Source organism: Bombus flavifrons, chromosome 8 (genome assembly GCF_040668555.2).
Source record: "Bombus flavifrons isolate JBK064 chromosome 8, iyBomFlav1_principal, whole genome shotgun sequence".
Lineage (NCBI taxonomy): Eukaryota > Metazoa > Arthropoda > Insecta > Hymenoptera > Apidae > Bombus > Bombus flavifrons.
Genome location: NC_138449.1, coordinates 9,331,639 through 9,354,043, shown reverse-complemented (window position 1 = coordinate 9,354,043; position 22,405 = coordinate 9,331,639). Strand labels below are relative to the sequence as shown.

At 34.5% G+C, this 22,405-nt stretch overlaps 1 protein-coding gene and 2 long non-coding RNA genes across 8 annotated transcripts in view; 2 read left to right on the top strand and 1 right to left on the bottom strand.

Moving 5' to 3' along the window:
* Fife (regulating synaptic membrane exocytosis protein fife) overlaps nucleotides 1-15,224 on the top strand; it is a 150,172-nt gene extending 134,948 nt beyond the window's left edge. For 3 of the 6 annotated variants that reach the window (XM_069118809.1, XM_069118808.1, XM_069118807.1), the window contains 4 exons: nucleotides 4,851-4,938; nucleotides 6,178-6,260; nucleotides 6,472-6,579; nucleotides 6,987-15,224. In XM_069118809.1, the coding sequence (XP_068974910.1) occupies nucleotides 4,851-4,938; nucleotides 6,178-6,260; nucleotides 6,472-6,579; nucleotides 6,987-7,288 (581 nt within the window). In that variant the 3' untranslated portion in view covers nucleotides 7,289-15,224. Of the gene's footprint in view, nucleotides 1-1,521; nucleotides 1,666-2,131; nucleotides 2,230-4,850; nucleotides 4,939-6,177; nucleotides 6,261-6,471; nucleotides 6,580-6,986 lie in introns of those variants that run through there. The other 3 variants (XR_011173862.1, XR_011173864.1, XR_011173863.1) reach the window with 3 other exon arrangements.
* Nucleotides 1-17,603, bottom strand: part of LOC138182714 (uncharacterized) — a 142,267-nt gene extending 124,664 nt beyond the window's left edge. The window contains exons 1-2 of the long non-coding RNA XR_011173865.1: nucleotides 17,472-17,603; nucleotides 16,218-16,342 (exon numbers count right to left, since the gene is read on the bottom strand). This is a non-coding gene — a long non-coding RNA (uncharacterized LOC138182714). The remainder of the gene's footprint in view (nucleotides 1-16,217; nucleotides 16,343-17,471) is intronic.
* Nucleotides 17,604-17,929: 326 nt separating this feature from the next.
* LOC138182729 (uncharacterized) lies at nucleotides 17,930-20,897 on the top strand. The gene is made up of 3 exons (XR_011173893.1): nucleotides 17,930-18,259; nucleotides 18,324-18,472; nucleotides 18,597-20,897. It is a non-coding gene; the product is annotated as an uncharacterized LOC138182729 (long non-coding RNA).
* The last annotated feature ends 1,508 nt before the right edge of the window (nucleotides 20,898-22,405 follow it).

Here is a 22,405-nt window from a genome sequence, read left to right as displayed (position 1 = left end):
ATCGATAGAACAAAAAATTATAAAGATTTCTGAAGCATTAACGTCTATTGTAACGGTAACTATCTTAAAGGACCAGTATAACGATTTAGCCTGTATAGAACGTTTCGCTATTTATTTTCCCCGGTTCTCTTAATTTGAAACACATACCCATGACGATTCAGTGCTTTCATTGACTATAGATCATCGAACAATATCAGCGGAAATTGGTGTCAGAGGTCTCTTGTGATTTGTTTTAAACGCAATTCATCTTTATTTTGTTCGACACACATGACAGAAATTTTAATTGCGTTTGACGTAAACTTGGTTACAAATTAAACAGATATTTATTACTTGATCGTTTTCTTGTTAACCCGGCATCGATATCGTGATAATCAGCTACACGTACCATAACATGATCCGAAAAATGAGAAAACTTTCTTCCATGTATATGTATATATATGTGTGTATGTGTGTACATATATATATATATATATATATATATATACGTACATACCGATGCAATTTGGAAGAATGAAAACTTGGACGTCGATTCACTCGAGCCAAAGATAATTCTGTCGTGTTATGCGATAATTCAAAGTTAACCGAGGTTCGAAAGGGATTAATCGTTCGGAACAAGCGAGTCACTCGCTAAAAATATGGAAAGTGCGATCGGCTAGAACGAGCTGGATGTTTCGTGTTCGGACAGTGCTAAATCGCGTCATCCTACCTCTGTCTGTCTGTCTATCTATTCATTGGAGAAGCTGGCATTTCCAAAAGTTCATTCGTCGCAATGATCTGTGCTCTATGCTCATCTCTGTGCGATCGCTGTTGCGCCGCTGTTGCCTGTCGCTGAGTACTCGTTCCGCCTGTGCCAGCCTGAGACACCAACGACCTAATATCATCCGACAAGGCCGAGAAACAAAGTGGTTGGCAAAAAAGGCTAACTTGAGCAAAGTTGAAAAGGAATTCACGAACGGAGGAGGTCGAAAGCGGATGGAGGAGAGGAGAAGGATCGATCGATGAACGCGATCGATCACGCCTTGGTTTCTTCTCTCCCGCTCTAGCTCCCGATGTTCCTTCATATGTGTGCCTTTGCACGCCACTCTTTGTGAGTTTTCTCGACATGTTAAAAAACAAACAAACAAACAAACAAACAAAAAGTAACAATCTAAAACCTGTATACCACACCTCATCAGGCCTGGTTCCTCGTTTACGTTGAAACCATCAAACGCCAAGTGCCAAAAGCTATGCGCTGATCGTGTTCTCCACTATATACTGAGTGTTCGTCTTCTCTCATGATCCGCTGACGAAGAACGCCGCGCGTGTGCTCTGTCAATTTTCTCTCTTTGTTCATTTTCTTGATCTCCTTTCTCGGTCGGCACCGTCCGGCAATCTCTGACATGCGTACACGGTCGATCAAAATGCTCGGTTCGCTCGGTCGAAACGCCATCGGCCATCGTCACCATCCCGACACCCCGATCGACGACGAATCGTGGGCTCGATCGACCGACCAACCACAACATCATCGATCAACGACAACAGCGTGCGTAGTCCCAACGGTTACTGTGTGGCAGTGCGAGCCTGTATCTCCGAGGACCGGTAACTCGGCCTCCTTCCCACTGCCGCACTCCATACCACCTCGATAAATAACCACAGGACACTGTGGACCACCGTCACGGGCTTCCGGTAAGATACATTTTCTCGCTTTCTCTCTCTCTCTCTCTATTCTATTCCATTCTATTTTCCACTAGTCTCGTTCTATCCATCTTTCTATTCCTTCCCTTCTTCGTTCCACTCTCTGCCTATTTGCCGACACGTTTGCCTTGCCTATCCGTTTCTTTATCTGTTTGCCTATTCCGGCTAAACGCAAACGTTATTTCTCATTCTCTGTTATATTTTAACGTCCTTGTTCCCTTTTCTTCTCCTATTTCGTTCTACGTTTATCTCTTCCTACTTTTCTTTAACTGTAATAATAGACGTGTCTTTTCTTTTTGTTTTTTTTCTTTTTTTTTTTTTAAGACCGTGAAAGATGGTAATCGATGTTCTTTTTATAACTTATACTCGGAAGGAAAGTTTAAGGAGGCAACGTATTTTATCTTTTTCCATTGTTACTTTTACTACGTTGTTTGAATATTGCTTCTCAACGGGGAAGGTCCTATTATAACGAAAACGTTGAGAAAGAAATGAGAATGGGACTGCTTCAAATGTTCCCACGGATTATTGTGTTTTGCTCGAAACGTTGTCTTAAATGTAAGTGTGCTCCAATATCTAAAGGCACCCTGCATTCAATAAATTTTTTGTCAAGGTATATTTGTAGGAAACTCGTAAATTGCGTAGTATGTAATTTTACCCCTGTTCATTTTTTTTACTTTTATTACGCCGATCCTCTGCCTGCTCGCAGTAGTGCTTTATATTTAGATTTTAAATGCTCGCTTAGTATTGTAATATTAGCGATAGTTAAGTTGATCGCTAACCACTCGTTGCTATGTCTACAACCATGGTAAGGAAAACTAATCTTCGATATGTTTTTGAATGCACTTTGAGAGCGGAAATTTGTTTGTTGCGAAAATATGTTCGTGAATATTCATAAGAATGTTATGAAGAAAATCTGTTCTCGTTGGACGTAAAAAATATGTAGAAGAAAATAAAGCGGAAAGTAATACATTTAGATGGTAGTAGAGCGCTAGGTGACGACAGCTACTCGTTTGTGTTCCACTAATGATCGACCTATACTACTTGATTCCATATAGTAAGGAAAAGGATGCGATATAAGAGTTCTTGCGAAATAAATGTCGGTATTATTTATATGCCGCGAAAGAAACGACGTCATAACGATAATATATCATTTTATAAAAATTTCCATTTCTATAAGACTTTATATAAAAGTGTAAAATTTTTTCCAACCATTTCGTATAGTTTAATTTCTTCGCTAATGAAGTACAGGAAATTCCCATTATAAAGTGAATTCTTTGAATTAGATGATAATGCAAAGAGATACGTCTGTAGCTTACTACTTTGATCATCAAACATGCCACAAATTGACCTATTAATTTCAATCCTACCATAATCTTCCAATAGATTCCAACCAGACTATCGGTATTCGTACCAAACATGCTTGATGACAGATTTCTGACATGTTTGTCAGATATCTAGCCAAACGCTACTGTTACTGAACGCTAACAATTAAACATCGATACTTGTGTAACATTTAAATAGGAACGAAAAACGATAAAATTTAATTAAAAAAATTCATGCGCGTCATTTAGCATTCCTTCGGAAACTAATAATAATCTGCTATATACGTTGCATACAACAGAGAGAATAATAAAAGAAATAATATTTACACAAAATAATGGAATCTATTAGTTCTCAAAGTTCATTTAACGACGAAAAGTATTAGAAGATACAGTAATTTTAATCTGAGGCAGTTGATATTTCGCGAACAAATTTATTAATTCATTCTATATGATTAATGTTGCTGGATCGGAAAACTAACTGCTTTAATTTAGTTCTCAAAGTTTATTTAATCGTGAACGTAATTGAAAGATACAAGTTCAACGTGAAAAAATTAATACTTCACGAACAAAATCTCCGATTTTTATTGCATAGAAGACGATATTATATGATTAATGTTACTGTATCGGAAGACTGACTGCATAAGTGTCTTACGTGTCTCCTATCATCATCCTAAAGTATTGTAACTGAATAATATCCTCGCGTAGAATTAGTAGGCCCGATAGACACGGTAGTTAGTAATTCGTGATATCAATGCCAACTTTGTAATAACGATAATTCCGTAGATGTTCAAGAAATAGCTACAATTGACGTACCTGTTCCATTCTTAGCTAGAGTTTTGCAACACGTAGCTAAGAAAACCGTAAGTAGGCTTCATTGTGGTTTGTCGTCCTAATCTTGAATTTATCTCTCGATGCTTTCTTCTTATATCTTCTTTTAATAGTACACTAGTAATTTAAAACAGATCTACCTTATTTTTCACCGATAAAACGTAATACCATTAGATGCATTATTCTTATCGATTATTATCTATGGATGTACGTAGATGCTGATGTGGGCAAATTTAGAATCCTTACATCATCTACCCTGCACACCACTCATTTACAACTATAGTGGCACAACTTATAATCTTCGAATTTTTTCCAAATTTTCCTCTCATTCATGTGTATGAGGTAATGACGTTACTTTTTAAGGATTACAGATAACTTTGAACCGTACTATTTTTATACGTAGAAAATTAGAAAGTCGTATGGAAATATTAATAGCCATTTATCCCCAGTTGCTCCGTGTAATTAATGAAAGCTTCGACTTTCGTTCGACAACATTTTATTATCTCGAAAAGTAGCATCTCCTGTAAGAGTTGCGTATTCGTTTAAAAGTTGAACCAACTCTATAAATACTTGATAAGCACTCTGTAATTACTCGACATTTCAATCCCATTCTTTACTCTACATGTCACAAACAAGATATAAGTGCGCACAGTTAGAAATATGCTTTACCATTTCGAGGATACTTGATATAATTTGGGTGCTTCGTTGATTGTGAAACGTAAGGCTTTGTTGGAAAAGTATGAACCCCCCGAGTAGACAGCCAGATCCAGTATGCATAAAATGGATTTCGAGCAACGACTGTCCGGCAATCTGCGTGGCATTGCGCACGGCTATGAGAAAAGAGAGGCAAACGATAGAAATAACTCTTTCTCTCCTTTGAAAAATATCAAGGGAACAAAAAAGAAAAAAGAAAGAAGATCAACGTGTTACACCCGGAAAAGTAAATCACACGACATGCAGGTTGCTGGGCGGGCAATCGCGAAATACACAGGTCACAGAAAGGAAATATTTTTCTCTAACTCGCAGGGCGGGGTGAGCGCAAAGACAGCGTCATGAATATTCCGGAGAGGTTTTACGATCGCAACAGTGAATCAGAAGAGGAAGAAAAGTGGAGGTAAGTAGCGCTGACTATAAGAAATATATAACTAAAAACTATGACCTCTGTTTAACTGTATCTGTTTCTTTAGTGGAGCGGAAGATAGTTGGAATTTGTATAAAAAATTACTCGAGATCTAGTGGCAGTAAATTTTTCTGTATCACTTTCTAAATATATTTGTTATATTTTTAAATACTTCCTGGAAATAAGTATCTAATAAATCTGTTTCTTTCTATAAATAATAAAATCTCAGTTAGGTTAAAACAAAATTTATCCAATATTTTCTTATAATAATTTGATTATAATTTTCGAACAATTTGAATGCAAATATTAAAAGTTGCTACCACGGTTTTCTTTTCTCATTTCACATATATCGAACGAACTGAAATTATTATCTCCATGCTATAATATCAACTGGGATAACCTTTGTTTAATTCTCTAAAGGTTTCAAATTAAATTCTTATTACAGAGTTATAAATTCTTCTAACAGGGTAAAAGTTTTTGGTACATTATAAATCATAATTAATGTCAGTAACGTGGTATTATGATAATTATACATTGTGCCAAATTATTTTCATTTTTGTATTATTATTTGTATGATAACAGATTGAAAATTGTAATTTCTCAAGTAAATTAATACAGTGTCTCAGTTTTAAACTAAGCAATTCTTTAAAATGATTTTAATTATTCTTATAATAATATATTACTTTTCACTGCAGAATGTATTTTAATTAACAGCTCAATGAGTTATTCAGCTAATTTATGTTATTAAAAGAAAAAGGAAAATATCGCCATTTACTTCAACGATTTTAAAGCTACATAATTGTGGTATTTCCATAAAAAGTTCTTCGAGCATGAAAAAATGTCATAAAGCAGTCGTTAAACCAGCAACGTGAATTTAATAGTATGATTTTCAAAATTGACGATCATCATAAATGACACGAAAATGCAACATAAATACTTTATTATACCATACTACATAGTTAAGTAATCTAATGCCATTTACTTTACAGATGCACACTCTACCCCCTCCCCTCTTTCTCTAACATCTAACACAAACGATAAAAACGATGAAATTGTAAAGTGGACTTCACTTTTTAGTGTTAGTCTGTTAGTTTCCTAGCTTTTAGCTTGCTAGTACTCTAATACTTTATTCTCATATTTTTTAGACCTACCCTAACGTACTCTCGTGTAACTTTTGTTTGATTTCACGGAATATTAATCTCTCTTTGCTTTTCTGTTCTCTTTTACATTTAGTCAGCCGATGAGAAACGAAAATGGCGTTGACGCAAAGCTGGGTCGCGGACAGGTGCCACCAAAGGGATTCAAGATGATAGCTGGTAAATAATTCGACGATTTATTAAAATACAGATGTCGAGAATTTCAGCTCGATTTTCGAAATAATCTTTCATTTCTCTTTTCTTCGTGTATTAATCGTATCAATGTTTCAATACAAAATTTGTCACGGAAAGGAGAAACAATGAATTTATCGAAGAAGGTTCCCTTGTGAGAAACTTTGGATCAATTGTGTGAATTTTTCATGGATTTTAGGAGGTCAAAATGGCGAGGTGAAACTGGGTTTCTGCCTAAGCAAGGGAACGCTCGAACTCGAGGTTATATGTGCTAGAGACATTTGCCCCGGCGAAAAAGAAGAGCCAGGTAATTTCCCGCGTTTCTCGCTAAATATTTTCAATTAACGTGTACGATTTTTCATTCAATTGTGAATACTTTTTATTAACGCGTATTTTGTTTACTGTAAATTAACATACAAGAATTAGGATTCTTGCCAACAGAAAATGAATCTAGGATCCAGGCTTTTGGGTATGAGCTCGTGTTCTCGAGAAAGATGCGTTTCGATGTCTCGCTAAGATGGCAGGCAGCTTTATCAAGAGTCAATCGACACACTGATATATCGGCTAACGTATTTTCTTCGAAGACACGACTACACACGTAGAAGCCTCGAGTCTATCACGAAAACTTAAATCTAAGAAAATAAATGCCCCGATATTACGCTGTGCATAAAATGATGCTTCGATAATTAATTATAATTTTTTATAACGATACAGACACCTACGTGAAAACATATCTTCGAGATGGCGATAGGTGGCTGCAAAAACGTAAAACACGTGTAATACGGCACTCGAGGAACCCGCAATATCGTCAAACTATCAAATACAGCAGCTGCGACGCCCTTGGAAGGAATCTGTTGGTTATGCTATGGGAGAAGAAGCAGGCGTTCGAAAGTAATCAAGGCTTAGGTGGGGCTGAAGTGAGCCTCGATCTTCTTCCATTGACACGGCTGACCGTCGATTGGTATCCCTTGTTCCCGATTCACACTCTTGGCACTCATACCGCGGACTCTCCATGATGGCTGAGGGAAAAATGGGCCCTCGAGGCCGGAGAACTCGACCTCAGACTGAGCCTTCTGCTCAAGGACGAGAACGAGTCCGTCGTGAAAATTATCTCCTGATGGAACCAAACGTTGTTTCCTTCAACAGTCTTTCTTCGTTCTATTTTCCTCGTTCATCACATCTTTAGTTACTAGTTTTTAATTACTTCCTAACCAGATTTTCTAATGCATTTTTTTCTAATCTACTTACTGATTATTTCGATGAATTGGTACTTCGGAATCTCGAGCTTGTCGAGCGTGTCACGGCCCGATCATGAACAAGTTGTTAATGGTCAAACTAGATTATAGTTTATCAGGCAAGGAACAAAGAGACTAAGTGAACACGCAGGCAAGTAGCAATGGAGTTACGCTCGCTAATGAAAGTTCCATGGACGAGACAATGAGCAATAACGATAGCCTAAGTCGGACAATTAGCGATGGGATCAATTTCAATTTGTAATATATCCAAGTCCATTCCAAGACTAAAGCAGCATTTTACGAGATTCAATCATTATCTATCAGAGGTGATGTTTTACTTTCAATACTTAGAAAGTATACTTGAATTACAGATATAAGATTCGTTTCTTTTTTTTTTTTTTTACAAAAATTGATCCGACATTCAAATCACTCTAGCAACATAATTGATAATATCGTAGATAATCACAATTTAACGATCGTGCCGCCATTGCTGCTGTATCTCTATTATTAATTTGCAATTCGAAAATTGGGAATCCGTTGTACCATAAACTAGCCAACTAGCATAAATTCTATATTTCCATCTGTGTTGTCACGCGATCGTGATAACAAGCTAAAAGACAATCAAACTTTGATCGCTTCGATCGATGATTTATCATCGAAATGATTAATACCGGAGCTAACAATAGAATCACGGTTTCTAACTATTTCCTTTTAATCGCCTTTCGTGGGTAGTCGATTATAAAGAATTCGCTGCGTGTCGTTTTTACAACGACTCGATGCAAGCAAGGCAGGGCAAAACATTGAAGAGCAAATCGATATCCTGGAGTATCGAGTTCTCACGGCAGTAATTTTTCACATTCTGTGAAATTTGTTCGCGAACATCCACGAAGGTTCTAGCAATAAGGGTGTACCTGTGTAAATTTATTCCACAGAGAGCAACTTATGAAACGAAGATGAAACTACAAGGAGAAAAAACATAAGAAAGATTCTATTTTTTTCATGAATTATTAAAGCGTGGAACATGAGGAAGGGTGAGGAGAAGATACCACGTCTTAAAGAGACGACGAGGGTCCATTTTTCCCATAAATTAAGGAACGACGGAGACATACGAGAGACGATCGACATCTGTCACGGAAACGCGTGCTCTGGTTGATCCAGCTTTGGGATTCGATCGAGTCTCGTGGCTAACGTACGAACCGATTTGCATTCGGTGAAATAAATATATATGTTCACCGGCGAATGTATCGTTAAGTACTTTTTGTTCGTGGAAGAAGCGCCTCGATATGAATATCACATACGTCCGACTAAACCAGTAAAACGGTATTCGTTTGAATCAACGATTTCGTGATTATCGATGAGAATAAATTATACAATGCGTTTCATTCATACGAGTTAGAATTTGCTTGATCGTAATAAAACAGGTATAACGAAGAAATCAATGAAGCGACACAAAGTATTGCAAATTAAAGATCGAGACTACTTCTTCGACGTTTCAATTATTTAACGGTAGACAATCGTTTTAAGGCTCGCTGGTCGAGCCGAATACAAAGAGCAATCGGTAAGTGGTTACCAGAACAACTTTACGGGCAACATGAATGGCAATTGAACAAAAAGAAAAAAAGAAAAAAAATACAAACTCGGTGTTTAGAAGTCATGCAATTTTTGTAGCTCGTAGACTGACAACAGAGATTCCTTTAACACTCGCGAATTTCATATACGAAGTTTCCGGAACAAAGAAAAAAGGAAAAGAGCACGATCGCGAGGGTCACTACAAGAATCTTATGTAATTTCGAATTTACGACTTTGTCCGTGTTGCTGTCATAGGAGATGTATTAAATATTCTATGAAATTTTTTCGTATCGGCTATATCGAAACGATAAATATCAATCGCATGTTAGATTTGTCGCAAATTTCCATTTGATTCTGGTATTGATCGATAGTATTTGTAATGGCCCTCGAGACGTTAATCTTCAAACGCACGTTTCGTTCTTTCGCTAGGACAATTGCTAGGTATAATGTCGAGGAGAATATTCTAAAACAGGATACAGCGTTTTATCGAGGATCTGCCAGATCTTTGAATAAACTGTGGCGACGTTTGGAAGGGATAGAATAATAGAAAAAGCGAAAGAATCGAAACGCGACACAAAGTACGGACGACGATTGATCCGAAAGTATTGCGCTTACCCCGCCCGAGTTAGAAACAGAAATTACGCTATTATATCGTCAAATATAAATCATTCGATACATATTTGTGAAGAGATACGTACGTGATAAAAGTACTACAATGTCGCGTGCGCGATACGATACTTTTACGACATAATTCTATCAAACCTAAACGTGTATTAATGGTACATAGAAATCAATGATTTCGCTGACCAAATCCTAATTACGAACGGATATAACCTTTATCGTAGTGAATTTTATAAAAGGCACATTGAATTACCATGGCCGATCGAATTACGGGATTCGTTTCATTTCGATTAGTAATTTAGTTACACGTGTTTTTTGATTCAGTGGTATATTTATACGCGCAGTTGAAATGTCCTCTGTAATTTCAGTTTATGTAACAACAGCAATCTGGAAATGCATGCTGACTCAACGCTAGATTATCGCGATTCGAATAAATTTTCACAGACCAATAAACGACAAGAGTATGGACCATTCAAACAATTTCGAACACGATAAAGGTTAAAATCTGTTGAGGCCCCAATATTACGAGTTACTATTATCTTGGATGATGACCTTCTCCCAGCGATAAACGGGCAATCGTTCCGAAAGAGATGAAAAAGCGAAGTGATTATTCCGCGTTAACATAAAGTTCTGTCTTGAGAACACCAGCAGGCTATCTTTGATCTAACCTGACTTGTACCTCATTTCTATCGATCACTTCTGAGTCCCTCCGAAACCCTTATCTAAAGCAAAAATCTTTACTACCTATACGTATCGTTAATAACGATTCAATTCTAGGACTCGACCTGCAACGTCTTTTAGCGACTTAACGTCGTCTTGGAAACTCTAGTCTCGTTCTTTCGAAGGCAAAAAGGAGGCAACGATTCTTGATGGCCTATAGAATAATCTCAAAACGTGTAGCACAAAGTCGATTCATTGGTGTAATACAAGTCTTAAAAAAAAAAAAAAAGAAAAAACAGACACCCACACATACATACACACACATACATATATACAAACACGAAACGAACGAAAAGAAACGAATGTTTAGAGGTGGAAGAGCAACACACGAGCAGATTGTTTGACAAACGCAAAATCTGATCGGCCTACAAACATATCCTAACGTTTCTTTAAGGGTACATTAGGCACGAGGATACTTTCGACGAGAGCTCTCGAGTCGAATAATCGATGCGTAATAGTCGCCACGTTGACGAGCGTTCCTCGAAGATATCCTCGTCCAATGTTAATCGCACGGACAATCCTGTTGAATGAATGCAATCATCTAAAACTGTAGATGAAAGGTTTTTCCTTTCTAAATGGCTAAGCACGCCGTAGACCCATTTTCTACTAAATCGTTGATGCGAACTATTTATTAATTACCGATTACCATTGTGATCGTTAGCATCGCGGTTTCTATCAACGCTGTCGCTAAATTATTTTGCTAGTAAGACTGCATTTGTCGTCGGTGATATTTCACGAAGCTCTAGATGGATTTCGATTGAAACGGAATGATACCTTCTAATCTTCCAAAAGCTTTTCAACTCTCGTAGGATTCATGGATACAGGTCGTACAACCACGCGATTCGCCACGACCTCATTTCGTTTCTTCAAAAGGCATTAAAATATACCTATGTATTTTCATCTTGAAATTATTTAAGCTTCTAACGATGGGAAAATGACGATATTAAAAGAGAGTACACTTCTTTCCCGCCGTCACTTTTTTCTACGAAATAAAAGCAGCCTTCCGATATCGAATATGAATCAAGTCTGCCCAACTTTGTGACTATTGTAATCGCCTATATAAAAGAATACTATATATATATATATACATACATATATAAATATACACGTAATATAGATATTTGAATATAAAAGAAATCTATATATATACATATATATATATACATACATATACATATATACATACACATATGAGGATAAGAATGCTACATGAGGATACATATGCCGTATCGAAATTGACAATCGAGATCATTGATCCAAATTATGTATGCTACGAATCTTTTAGCAGATATCCCATACGTAATGATAAATTATCAAGGCACAGTCACGTGTAAGATAATCGTAGAGGTGTATAGACATAATGTCATCGATATAATTGTATGTATGTACCTGCGATACCGTACGATGTACATCAACGGGATAATCGATCGCGTTTGCATAGAGGAATATAGTGGAGTGAGCATTTAGGGAACATTGCGAATAAGCCGTTTTCGAGTCGAGGTATGTCGTTGTCGAGCCGTGATCGAACGTCCCGAGAAACGAAATACAGTAAAAATTAGGGATTACATCCAAGCAACAACCTCTTCCCGTACATATCGGTGTTGTATGTACTTGTTCTAACGTCTAAGTGTCCAAAGACAATCTCATCGATTCGCGCCTATGCTTGCGTGGATCAAACATCGGGCATGCACATTACGCGCAGGTTAAAATTAAATTCCACATGATATATCACTGTGATCAATACGAATAACGACAATTAAGCTAATAAATTCTAATTTGCTTTCCGCCAGACTCTACATACATACATGTATACAGCTGAACATGACGTAGATTTCGTTGAACGTTAGAGTATCTCTAGCCCTGTCACTGTGCACGTGCATTTCTATTTAAATAAACTTTTCTCGCGTAACTTTCTATATAGTCGAAAGAGAAATATGATCTCCAAAGTAAGAAAGATTCTAGACACTTAGCTCAAAGCTATTACGCTATCAAAGTTTTAGCGAGTAAAAAAAATAAAGAGGCGCGTCTCCAGATAAAATAAAATTATTCCGAAGATAGAATTCTCAGATTCTTTTCTATAATTCGAATGTTAGAAACTATTAGATAGACACGTTTCGAATTGACTATAGCGTTATGAAAAGTTAGTAATTTTCGCTTCCGTTTATTCCTTCCAAGTGTAAGGATCAATTCGACTATAATCACGCAATTGAATGAAATCATATGAAAAGATCTGATTCGTTACCCTTCTTTAATGACCGCACAGTTTCATACAAGTTGTACAGATACTGCTCAATTACGGCCTAAATCGTAAAAGAAACAGGCAAGCGAACGTGAAGTAAATATTTTCGACAAGTGCTTGATCCTCGTAAACGGATAGTTTATCGCGGGATCGATGATATCGATCGTGCTGGCGTGCTAGCGTACTTACATGTACACGTTTGTGCACGGACCGACGCTGTTCATCGTTAGCAACGGATGATTGATTGTGCGGCTAATGACGATTGGTCAGTCGCTTGTAAAGTATATAATATCACAAAACAAATGTAATACGACTAATGCTTTAAATGTCGAGTGAAATCGATAACTGGTGTTTATGGAACGAAAAAGAAAAAAAAACATGAATGCCAAAGGATGACAATAATCATCCAAGACCTATAAACGTCAGTTGTTGATACGCTAGATGACGTACATACTTACGCGGCTAAAATAATAAGACTCCAACATTGATCGAAAGTTTGTTCAATTCTTGCATAGTTCTACTAACGTGTGCTATCGTTGACATAAGTTCTTAAGGATTGATCATTATCGTTCCAATGTGGATGAATTACATGTGAATAATTAAACACTGATGGCACAGTTAAAATAGTATACTGACTTGCGTTTATTTTGAAATGATAAGAGTTAACATTTAAATAATGTTAAGATCAGTCTTTACGTTATCCGTTGGATGTATCCTAAGCTATGCAAGGATTAAAATCACCCCAAACTTCGGGTGTCTACTTGTAAAACATATCTCAGCCAGTCTACTGCGTAATTTCTGATATTACATTTCTCTTTTATATCCCTTTAACTTTCTCCTATAAGGCAACGCTTTTCTAACATACTTACGGTATAATGCGAGCAACGTCGGAAGGGAAAATTGTCACGTGCGATATGTGGTCGAGACTTCGTGAAATTCTGAGCGGAACAGGAAGTTTCAATGGTACTTCATTCACGCTTATCACCAACCTTCTTACGTGCTCATCTATCTATAAAACTCGTATTACGGAAAGCGTTCTATTCGGATAGTAATGCGGATTACGAAACTCGTAGTAGACACGCTGGGTGAGGCATCTTTAAGAGGTAGTTTTAAGCATAACTTAGATGGTGTATCGTTCTATACAGAAAATTTCATGTGATGTCCTTACGTGTTAAGTGTTGATTGTCGCACATGTGGATTAGAATCACGATGTGCGGTAGACTTACGGGTTAATCGAGTAATGATAAACCTTAGCAATTACACGATCGACTATGTTCGATTTATTCTGTGGCGATAGTACGTTGTATAAGTAAGTAAAGCCGTAATAGAAGTTCGCACAGAAGCGTCTTCGATGTTGCGTGACACATTATATTCTATCCAGGCAGTTTCATCAACGAAGCTAGATTTTCCTTCTGCTAGTTTATTTTTTTCGTTGAAAGAAATCGTTTGCAGGTTCGACAAAATTCGAAATTTTGCTCGTGCACAGACAGAAAGACGCTTCTTTGACGATAGTACTCTCAAAAGGTTAATCGATTCCTCAAACTTTAATTAATCATGGCACGTACATATCTGGGCGATGAAATCGTATTGAAGTTGCGATACGATACGGGAAGACACGATCGAAAGATGAAAGAATGAGAAAGTACGAGAATTCCATTTCTTTTTTCTCGTTGATTTAGCAAAATGCTCGCACAAAATTCAATTTTCTACAGTTTCAACTGTGGAAACCGACTTTTCTGTTCTAACGATACTAAACGATGATGAAACGTGTGCCGACGATGATCCATTCTGTGCAACTTTGTTTCAAATTTTATCTATTTTATTAACCAGCGTTTATCTTTGCTGATTTCTGTAGAAATTATGCGCGCGAATACCTTCCAGGACAGTGTGTTTCAACTAAATCGTTGATTCCTATTCGTTAGTCGAGAGAACATACGAAAACTTCGGCTCGCGAGGTCACACGAGTGTAATCCATAAAAAAGTATGTGTATAGCTGAGTCAATAATTCTATTGAATGTTACAGATGAAAGTATAATAACATTATAATTTTACTGAAGAGAAACGATACAGTAGAACGACGGAATTTTTGCGATTCCTTTCGTTACTTGCAGTTTAAGCGTACGTAATTTTATCAATGTTGCAAATAAAACTATGATTCCAGAGTTTATCGAGATAGAGAGATACAGAGAAGTTTATAATGGTTCCTTCAAACTAACAAGTTAAATATCAGTAATTTTATCAGTGTTGCAGAATGAACAAATTATAGTCCCAGAGTTTATCACAGATCGGTGCACAATAAATCACAATACACAATGATTCCTCGTTGAATATTATAGATTCCTCTGGCTTGAGATACAATAATGGAAAAAGTATTTCAATATATAATTCCTATAAAAATTATGATTTTATTGTAAGAGAAATAAATTGTATAATTCTATTAAAATGCTATTAAAAATGAAAATGTAAAAACGTATTGAAAATTTAAATACTTGCCCGATAACCAATAATATGTACGCGGTTGGAAATCACTGTTCTAGGAATAAAAGTACGAGAAATAAAGAAAAAAAACGGATGTAATGAAGAAACGAAGAGGGAACTTTAATAATCCTGATTAGGATCGATAATGAATCGAGGATGACACGAAAAGAAAAATACTTTGCGGAAGTCGCATCAAATCTTAAGTAAAGCGTGTTTCGATGAAAGGTTGTTACGTCGCTGGTGATTTATTATTGTGCGTAACATAATGACTGATTTTTTGTAGTGTGTATGGGCGCAAGTAAAGCGCGTCGCGCGAGTCTTTCGAATTTTTCGCCCATTCCTCCTCTCGAGGAACTTTGTGGATTTGTGTACCCCATCCGTAACCCCAGTTGGCCTACTCCCTTAATAAGAAAGATGTATAAACGGATATTGTACAAATACAGATATGACAAAAACGAAAACTTACGGTTTGTTATTTTATTTCGCTGTTATAACAAAATTAAATACATATACCATTAAATTTTTCAAAAACCTAAATATAGACTGACATAATAGGAACCATGTAAAAACTACCTAAATAATATATGTTGTTCTGTGTATATTATTAATTTCATTTACTGTTATCAATATCCTTATTACTATCTTATTATAATATAATATTTAACATTTTTGTGTCCTAATATGTATGTCCTGCTTTTGACTAAAAACGTTTTTTTCCTGACTTATTGTTTATATATATTATTAATATATAATATATATTTAATATATATAATATTTATAATTTATATTTATATTTATAATTATAATTAATATATATATTAATAAAATATATTTTATATGATATATATTATTAAAAATATGATATACTCTAACCCTAATACAATCATAATATTTGGAAGTTATATGGGAATTTTCTACTTGAATAAAACTACGTGAAGGTAATTCATTCGCATCTCTTTTTATGCATTCTTTTTATATACCAACATGGTCCTATAAATATTCATATACATATTTATTTTACTGCACTGTTGCTGCTTACAATTAAAAATTGGGAAAAGAAGAAAATATGAACATGCGACTCACCGATCGTAGGTAATTCGAAATCGTACAGTTGCTAAGTGCCCTTGCATTATCCTGTCGTAGGATAATTTCATTCCACTCAACAGGTACACTGTTACTCACAGTTAGTGCATATTGGTTTAAAAGACCTGTAATGAAATTCTATATTAGGTATTGATATAAATAAAGCATTAAAATTTAACTAAATTACAGAATTTTTAAAATATAATACATAAAAATAATTATAATTATATAATAATAATATTATATATATTATATTATTATATATAATATTATTATATAATAATAATTATCATTTTGCTTAAAGAGCTACTGACAACAAAGAATAGATTTGAATAGAAATGAATAGAAGGAAACAGTAAACAAACAAAGGAATATACAACATGAGCTCGTAAAAATGAAAAGAATCTATATTATAATATACACATACTTTAATTAAACCGTAAATGTATTACCAAAATTAAAAGTAAAAATTACATCAAGGATAGGAAATGCTTAAAAATATAACTAAAAATTCAGATGAGAATACAGGAAATCCAATAAATCTAATTATTTATTGGATTAAAGGAGAATGTGAGTTATGTTTTCTATTATGTTATACTAACAAGCGAAATATGGAGACTTTGTCTATGTAAGATATAAATTGCAGTAGATACAATTCATTTATTTGCAAGATTTTTCTCGAAATTGACGTTTGGACAATATGGCGCCATCTGTGCTATTCTACTGATTGACAATGAGCCAATGAGAATATACATATGAATTTCAAATAAAAGTGAATTCGGATAAATATGTTTCAATCTCTCCAATGTACATAAATACGTAATTAATAAATTAAATTGCTTTTCAGTCTCATAGCATAATATTATCAAATCTATTTATAATTTCCTAAGTAGAAGCGATTGTGAATGCTTTAAGTCAATATATATACATAAAAGGAGAATAATTAAATGTTTAAATGCATATTCAATTGTTATTATTTATAAAGTATTTATTATTATGCATGTTACCATGAAAGTTGGAATCAAAAATAATCCATATAATAATTCGTAACAAAAATAATGAATTATGTTCGTGATTTGAACAACAATTGAAGTGTAAATATATATCGAGGACTGGCGTGAAAACAATCTGGTTCGTAAGTATACATTTTTTATTATGTTATGTAAATTCATAATTTATAGTACACTGATAACGCATAATCAAAAGTTACGAAAATTATATTAAAAAGTGAGTGATTAATACAAATATACATACCATTTGAAACCAATAATCTGTGGATTATTACGAACTACGCCAAACGAACAACTTCGCACAATGACATACAAGGAAATACTGGCTAACGTTTATTTTCAAATATTGAGCACTAGAGTTCGCATTTGCCTCGATGAATCTAGTAGTGGGGAAACTGATATTTCCAAATACTGTATCGTGTGACCATTGTTTATATGTAGTAGTGTTTCGTACTTTCAGGTCGAACACGATGAATTTGAAAATTACACGAATTCAAAGATGTTATGTGGATTTTAGTAACATTATATTTCATTTTTCGATTGCATGGGCACTCCATATACTTTTATTACTTTTGTATTTTTTTATCTTTTATATTAAAACGTAGAATTATACATTTTTGATGTATTTTTGATATTTCATTTTTTTATATTGATATACGTCAATATATAAGTATAAACAAGTTGTGATTTGATTTAGAATACAGACGAGATATAGATATACGATAGACCCGAGATGCAATAACAGATGTAATACTTCTTCATATTCCACGGTTGGAACATCAACAAATAAGAGACAATTTCATGACTTTCCTGTCAAATGCGACGTTGCCGATTCAGGGTCAATGAAGATTACAGCGCCAAAACCCAGGCGAGGTACAGAAATAGGCGCACGACTATGATACGTTGTATTACATTACATATCGCTATATCGATTGTTATCGATATATAATTTCTTCTAATCGATTTATGCCGCCATGAAATGGCAGTTTTACGCGGGAACTGCAGCAAGAAAAGCATTATGGAAGTCATTCGGTAAAGATTAAACTAAGTCGTTTTTAGACTTATTTTTGCATTACTGAATATCTTTCTGATTTAGGGGGATAATTTTAGATCTTAGAGAGATAAAGAAATTTAATTTAATCACGGAAATTGGTACAATTAGAAGCAGACGAGGTATGAGAAGACGAGGTACTACGGACAACGACGAAGAAAAGGATTTTTGTTCCTTGCGATTTGGGAAACGAAGTGAGTAATTGAATATAATTACAAAATCGTAAATTATTGTTGTAGACGAAATAGAGAATTCTATATACACATAATACTTGTGTTTATCTTTCATGTTTTGTGTTTCATCGTATTTTTGTTAAAGGTTTTTCACAACCTCCACTTTCACCATGGGGTTCAATGCATTCATGATAACTTCTTCTGCGCCACAGCAACATTGATAGTATCATAACCTGCAGTTAATCGTGAGTCGAATACAGTTTTATTCCTCCGTTCATCCAATCATGTCGTAGGACGATAAGTCCGAATCGACACGGATGAGTAGTTATATTACGTAGAATTTTTGGCGAGTGTGTGACCACGAGTATTAATTACACATACTCGTGAGTAGTAATATCTTATTTACTTTATGTATTAGTTCAGGATAGGGTCTTCTTGCACACATGTATCGCGATTTTTGATGATAAAAATTTTATATAAATAGTATTAATATAATCCGAGTAAAATCAGAATTTATTCAACATCGATATTTGCAAAAGTTTGTTATAAAAGTAAATATTAAAATTGTGTGAATTACAGAATCTCCCTGCAGAGAAGTCGGATATCCTCCGATTTCGATTATTTTAAGCTTGAGTATAAGTTTACATATCATGATATTAAAGTTCGATGTTCATTCTACAAAAATGTTAAATACCAAATATTAAATGCAAGAAGACACTTCGCGGTAGGTAGACTTCAGAATCAAAGCAATAAATTTTAAACATTGCTTTCATGTATTCGAAAAAGTGCTTTGATGAAGGAGTCGCCTGTAGTTATTTTCATTTATGTTTAACTTAGAGTCACTTATCCTTACAAATAAATTTCTTGTTCATTTGTAATTTCTTTGTTTCAATGAGAGAATTTTAATTGCTTATCGAATTAGTAAAGTAAAGCATAAAATTTTAACAATTTAAAATAAAATTTTTAAATGCAAATTGAAAGATCATTAGTCCGTTAGATGAAAGCTAGAGGCATTAATTATTATTTAGCTCAGGATTTTCAGGTTTAACATTTCCCGTGATCATTGCTTGGATCTTGCTCATATGCTGTTTGGGCGAGGTACTGGCAATGGGTACGAGCAACTGACGATGGTTAGTGCATCGTGCACAACGTGATTTCAAATAACATGATTTCTTTACCATACACAAAATACTCTTTCACAATTATAAACTCATGTATGCTTAAAATCGAGATATATACGTAGTTTATTGTGTATTACGTAATGGTTCTAGTCATCGTCAGTTAATTTCAGGAAGAAAGTACATAAAGTCAGTAAGTATATAAGAGTGCGAAAGTATAAAATATAAAGTGTGTTGAACTTGGGTGTGGGGGATGTCTCAGGGTGGTATGTATGAGAACCGTGGAGTGAATATGTTAGTGTATTTGTCCTTTGCCATTTTTTAAATATAGAGCTAGATAGACACACTGTCTGGTATGAATGTTAATTATAAGTATAAGTAGGTTGTGTTAGAGCAGTTTGACACAGTCTCCAAGTCGGATAGGTACGTTTTCCTGTAACCAACCTGCTTCTGTTATTATAACTTGAAAAATCGATGGTAGAATTGGCATAAGCGAAGAATGCCACTCATCTTTGGCTTTGCCTATTGATTTTTTAAATTCATATTCGCGGTCGTGACTCTGAAGTAGGTTTCGAAACAGACGTATATCGCTCTAGATTCTGTTCTTATGTTTTATTAATACTGCAATTACTATGATTGTTACACATATGTACAAGGGTGGTTAAATTCCGCGAATTTTTGTTCTTTCCTTTTTTTGTGATTAGAGACTCTCGAGTCTACATTTAGGTTTCAGCAGGAAAGAAGAAAGAAGAAAGAAGAAAAAAGAGGCTATAAGCCGAAGAGGCCCGACATATTGTCGTTCAAGAGGACAACTAATAATGGCTCCATATCCTCTGGGTCATTTAAATGATTTAGAGCATGTGAAGTCATTTCTGTTACTACATTGTCACTATGCTCGCTTTTAGTTTTAGTAGTAGTAGTAGTAGTAGTAGTAGTAGTAGTAGTAATAGTAATAATAGTAGTTTGTATCTTGGCCTACAAGCATCCCGGTTCACCATCCCACTGGGCAAATCGTGGTTGTTTTATTAGTTATGCGAGTGACTAATTGCGGTTTAAGTTAAAATTGGGAAGTGATCGAAATACCGCGCTCGGAATTAATTTCTGTTTTAATTAGAGTTGCGAAAAAGCACTGATTTTGGTTTGGATTAGTGTTACGCTTTATGAGATTTATCGTGATTGTTTTTGTTCGAATTTTGTATTATAATCTAAAAAATATTATTAGAATTTGTTGTGTCTCCTTCTATTCAATGTTTAATTAAAGACGTTGATTTTTAATAAAATTTGTGATGTTGCGATCTGATGCTTGCTATCACGAATATTAAAAGTTGCTTTTTTATCGCGATTAATGTAATTACATCTTCTCGTTAGTGTTGTGTTTACAAAATGATCACCTTTCAGTATGTAGCGTTGCGTTGCCCGAAATTTGTCTACTGAAACTGTAGAATTATGTTCCCATTCCTTTATTACCTGATGTAGCTAAAAAGAATGCTACATAATGCATACCACCGACAAGATACTTAGTCAATGTGTATACTGACATTGACCTAAAATTACATACAGATGGTCATGTATCAATAGTTTCAAATATGTTTCCAATAATATTAAATCGATAACGTCGTATATAACACGATAATGATAAGATAGTCCATTCGATCATCCACAACATGAGTATATACGAGAAAGCATTGCATGTCAGGTTTATCTCGTACCACACACGAGATGTACTTACACAATGTTTGTGCACATTGTCTGTGCTTGTACCTTGTATGTATTTAGAATTATAGAATGTTTTTAGTAATTGAGGGTATCTATTGATTCATAACTTTCGTCTCCAATATGCATATTAATTATTTTTCTATTTTTTATAATTTGTAGACAACAACAAATTTCTTTATTATACAGTATAGAATAAAATTGGAAAATTAGAAAATTTTCCAGTCGTTAATATAAAAATTGTTACTGTTAGTTGATAATACAGAAAATTCTTACCATATTACGACAATGGAGTTGCAATTTTGCATTAATATTATTCAGTGGCTAAGTAGAAAATGTAGAACCTCACCGCAGATTTTATCATGCACTTGCGCGTTTTTAATCGCATTAGAATTCAATTTGTTTATTGGATTGAACGTGAATGTTAAATGGAAATCTCGATGTGTATGAAACTTAAAAGCATGGTAACAAAATTTCTAAGCTATTGCTTCGAAAATGTCTTCATAAAAAGTATATAAGTTTGCATATTTGAATAATTTCTTATTGCACATATTGACTTACAGATTTATTGTATCAGGAAGGTGACTCTTGTAAGTTTCTTTCATTGATAGTACTTAAGTTCTTCTAAATACGATTCAGTAATAAGATAAAAATAAAGAAATTGTGTGCATTCTAAAATCATCTAGTTTTGATTAGGTACTTTTTCTCAGTAGAGTTTTGAACTTTGAATTGCGTTCGAGGTTTTATATAAGTATACATATAATTAACATTAATTGTTAGATGCTCTGAGCTGGGATAATTCTTATGGAATGAAATTCTATTACTTATGCAATAATCGAATTTTATAAACATGTCATCTTTTTCTCTCTATAATAATAAAAATAAGATTGAAATACAGTTCCAGGGTTTAAAAGTCACATCAAAAGAGTTCAAAAAATCATATTATGTTTGTTTATACAATTTGATCATATTTACTATTTACGAAAGTTAATTTTCTATGGGATGCTAATTAATATAATTCCTTTCCGTGTTAATAATCTCGATTTACTGGAGTAATAATTGCCACTTACTTTCATCGCGTATTAAAATTTTTACTCCCTCATAATGTCTCCTTTTGTGTCGT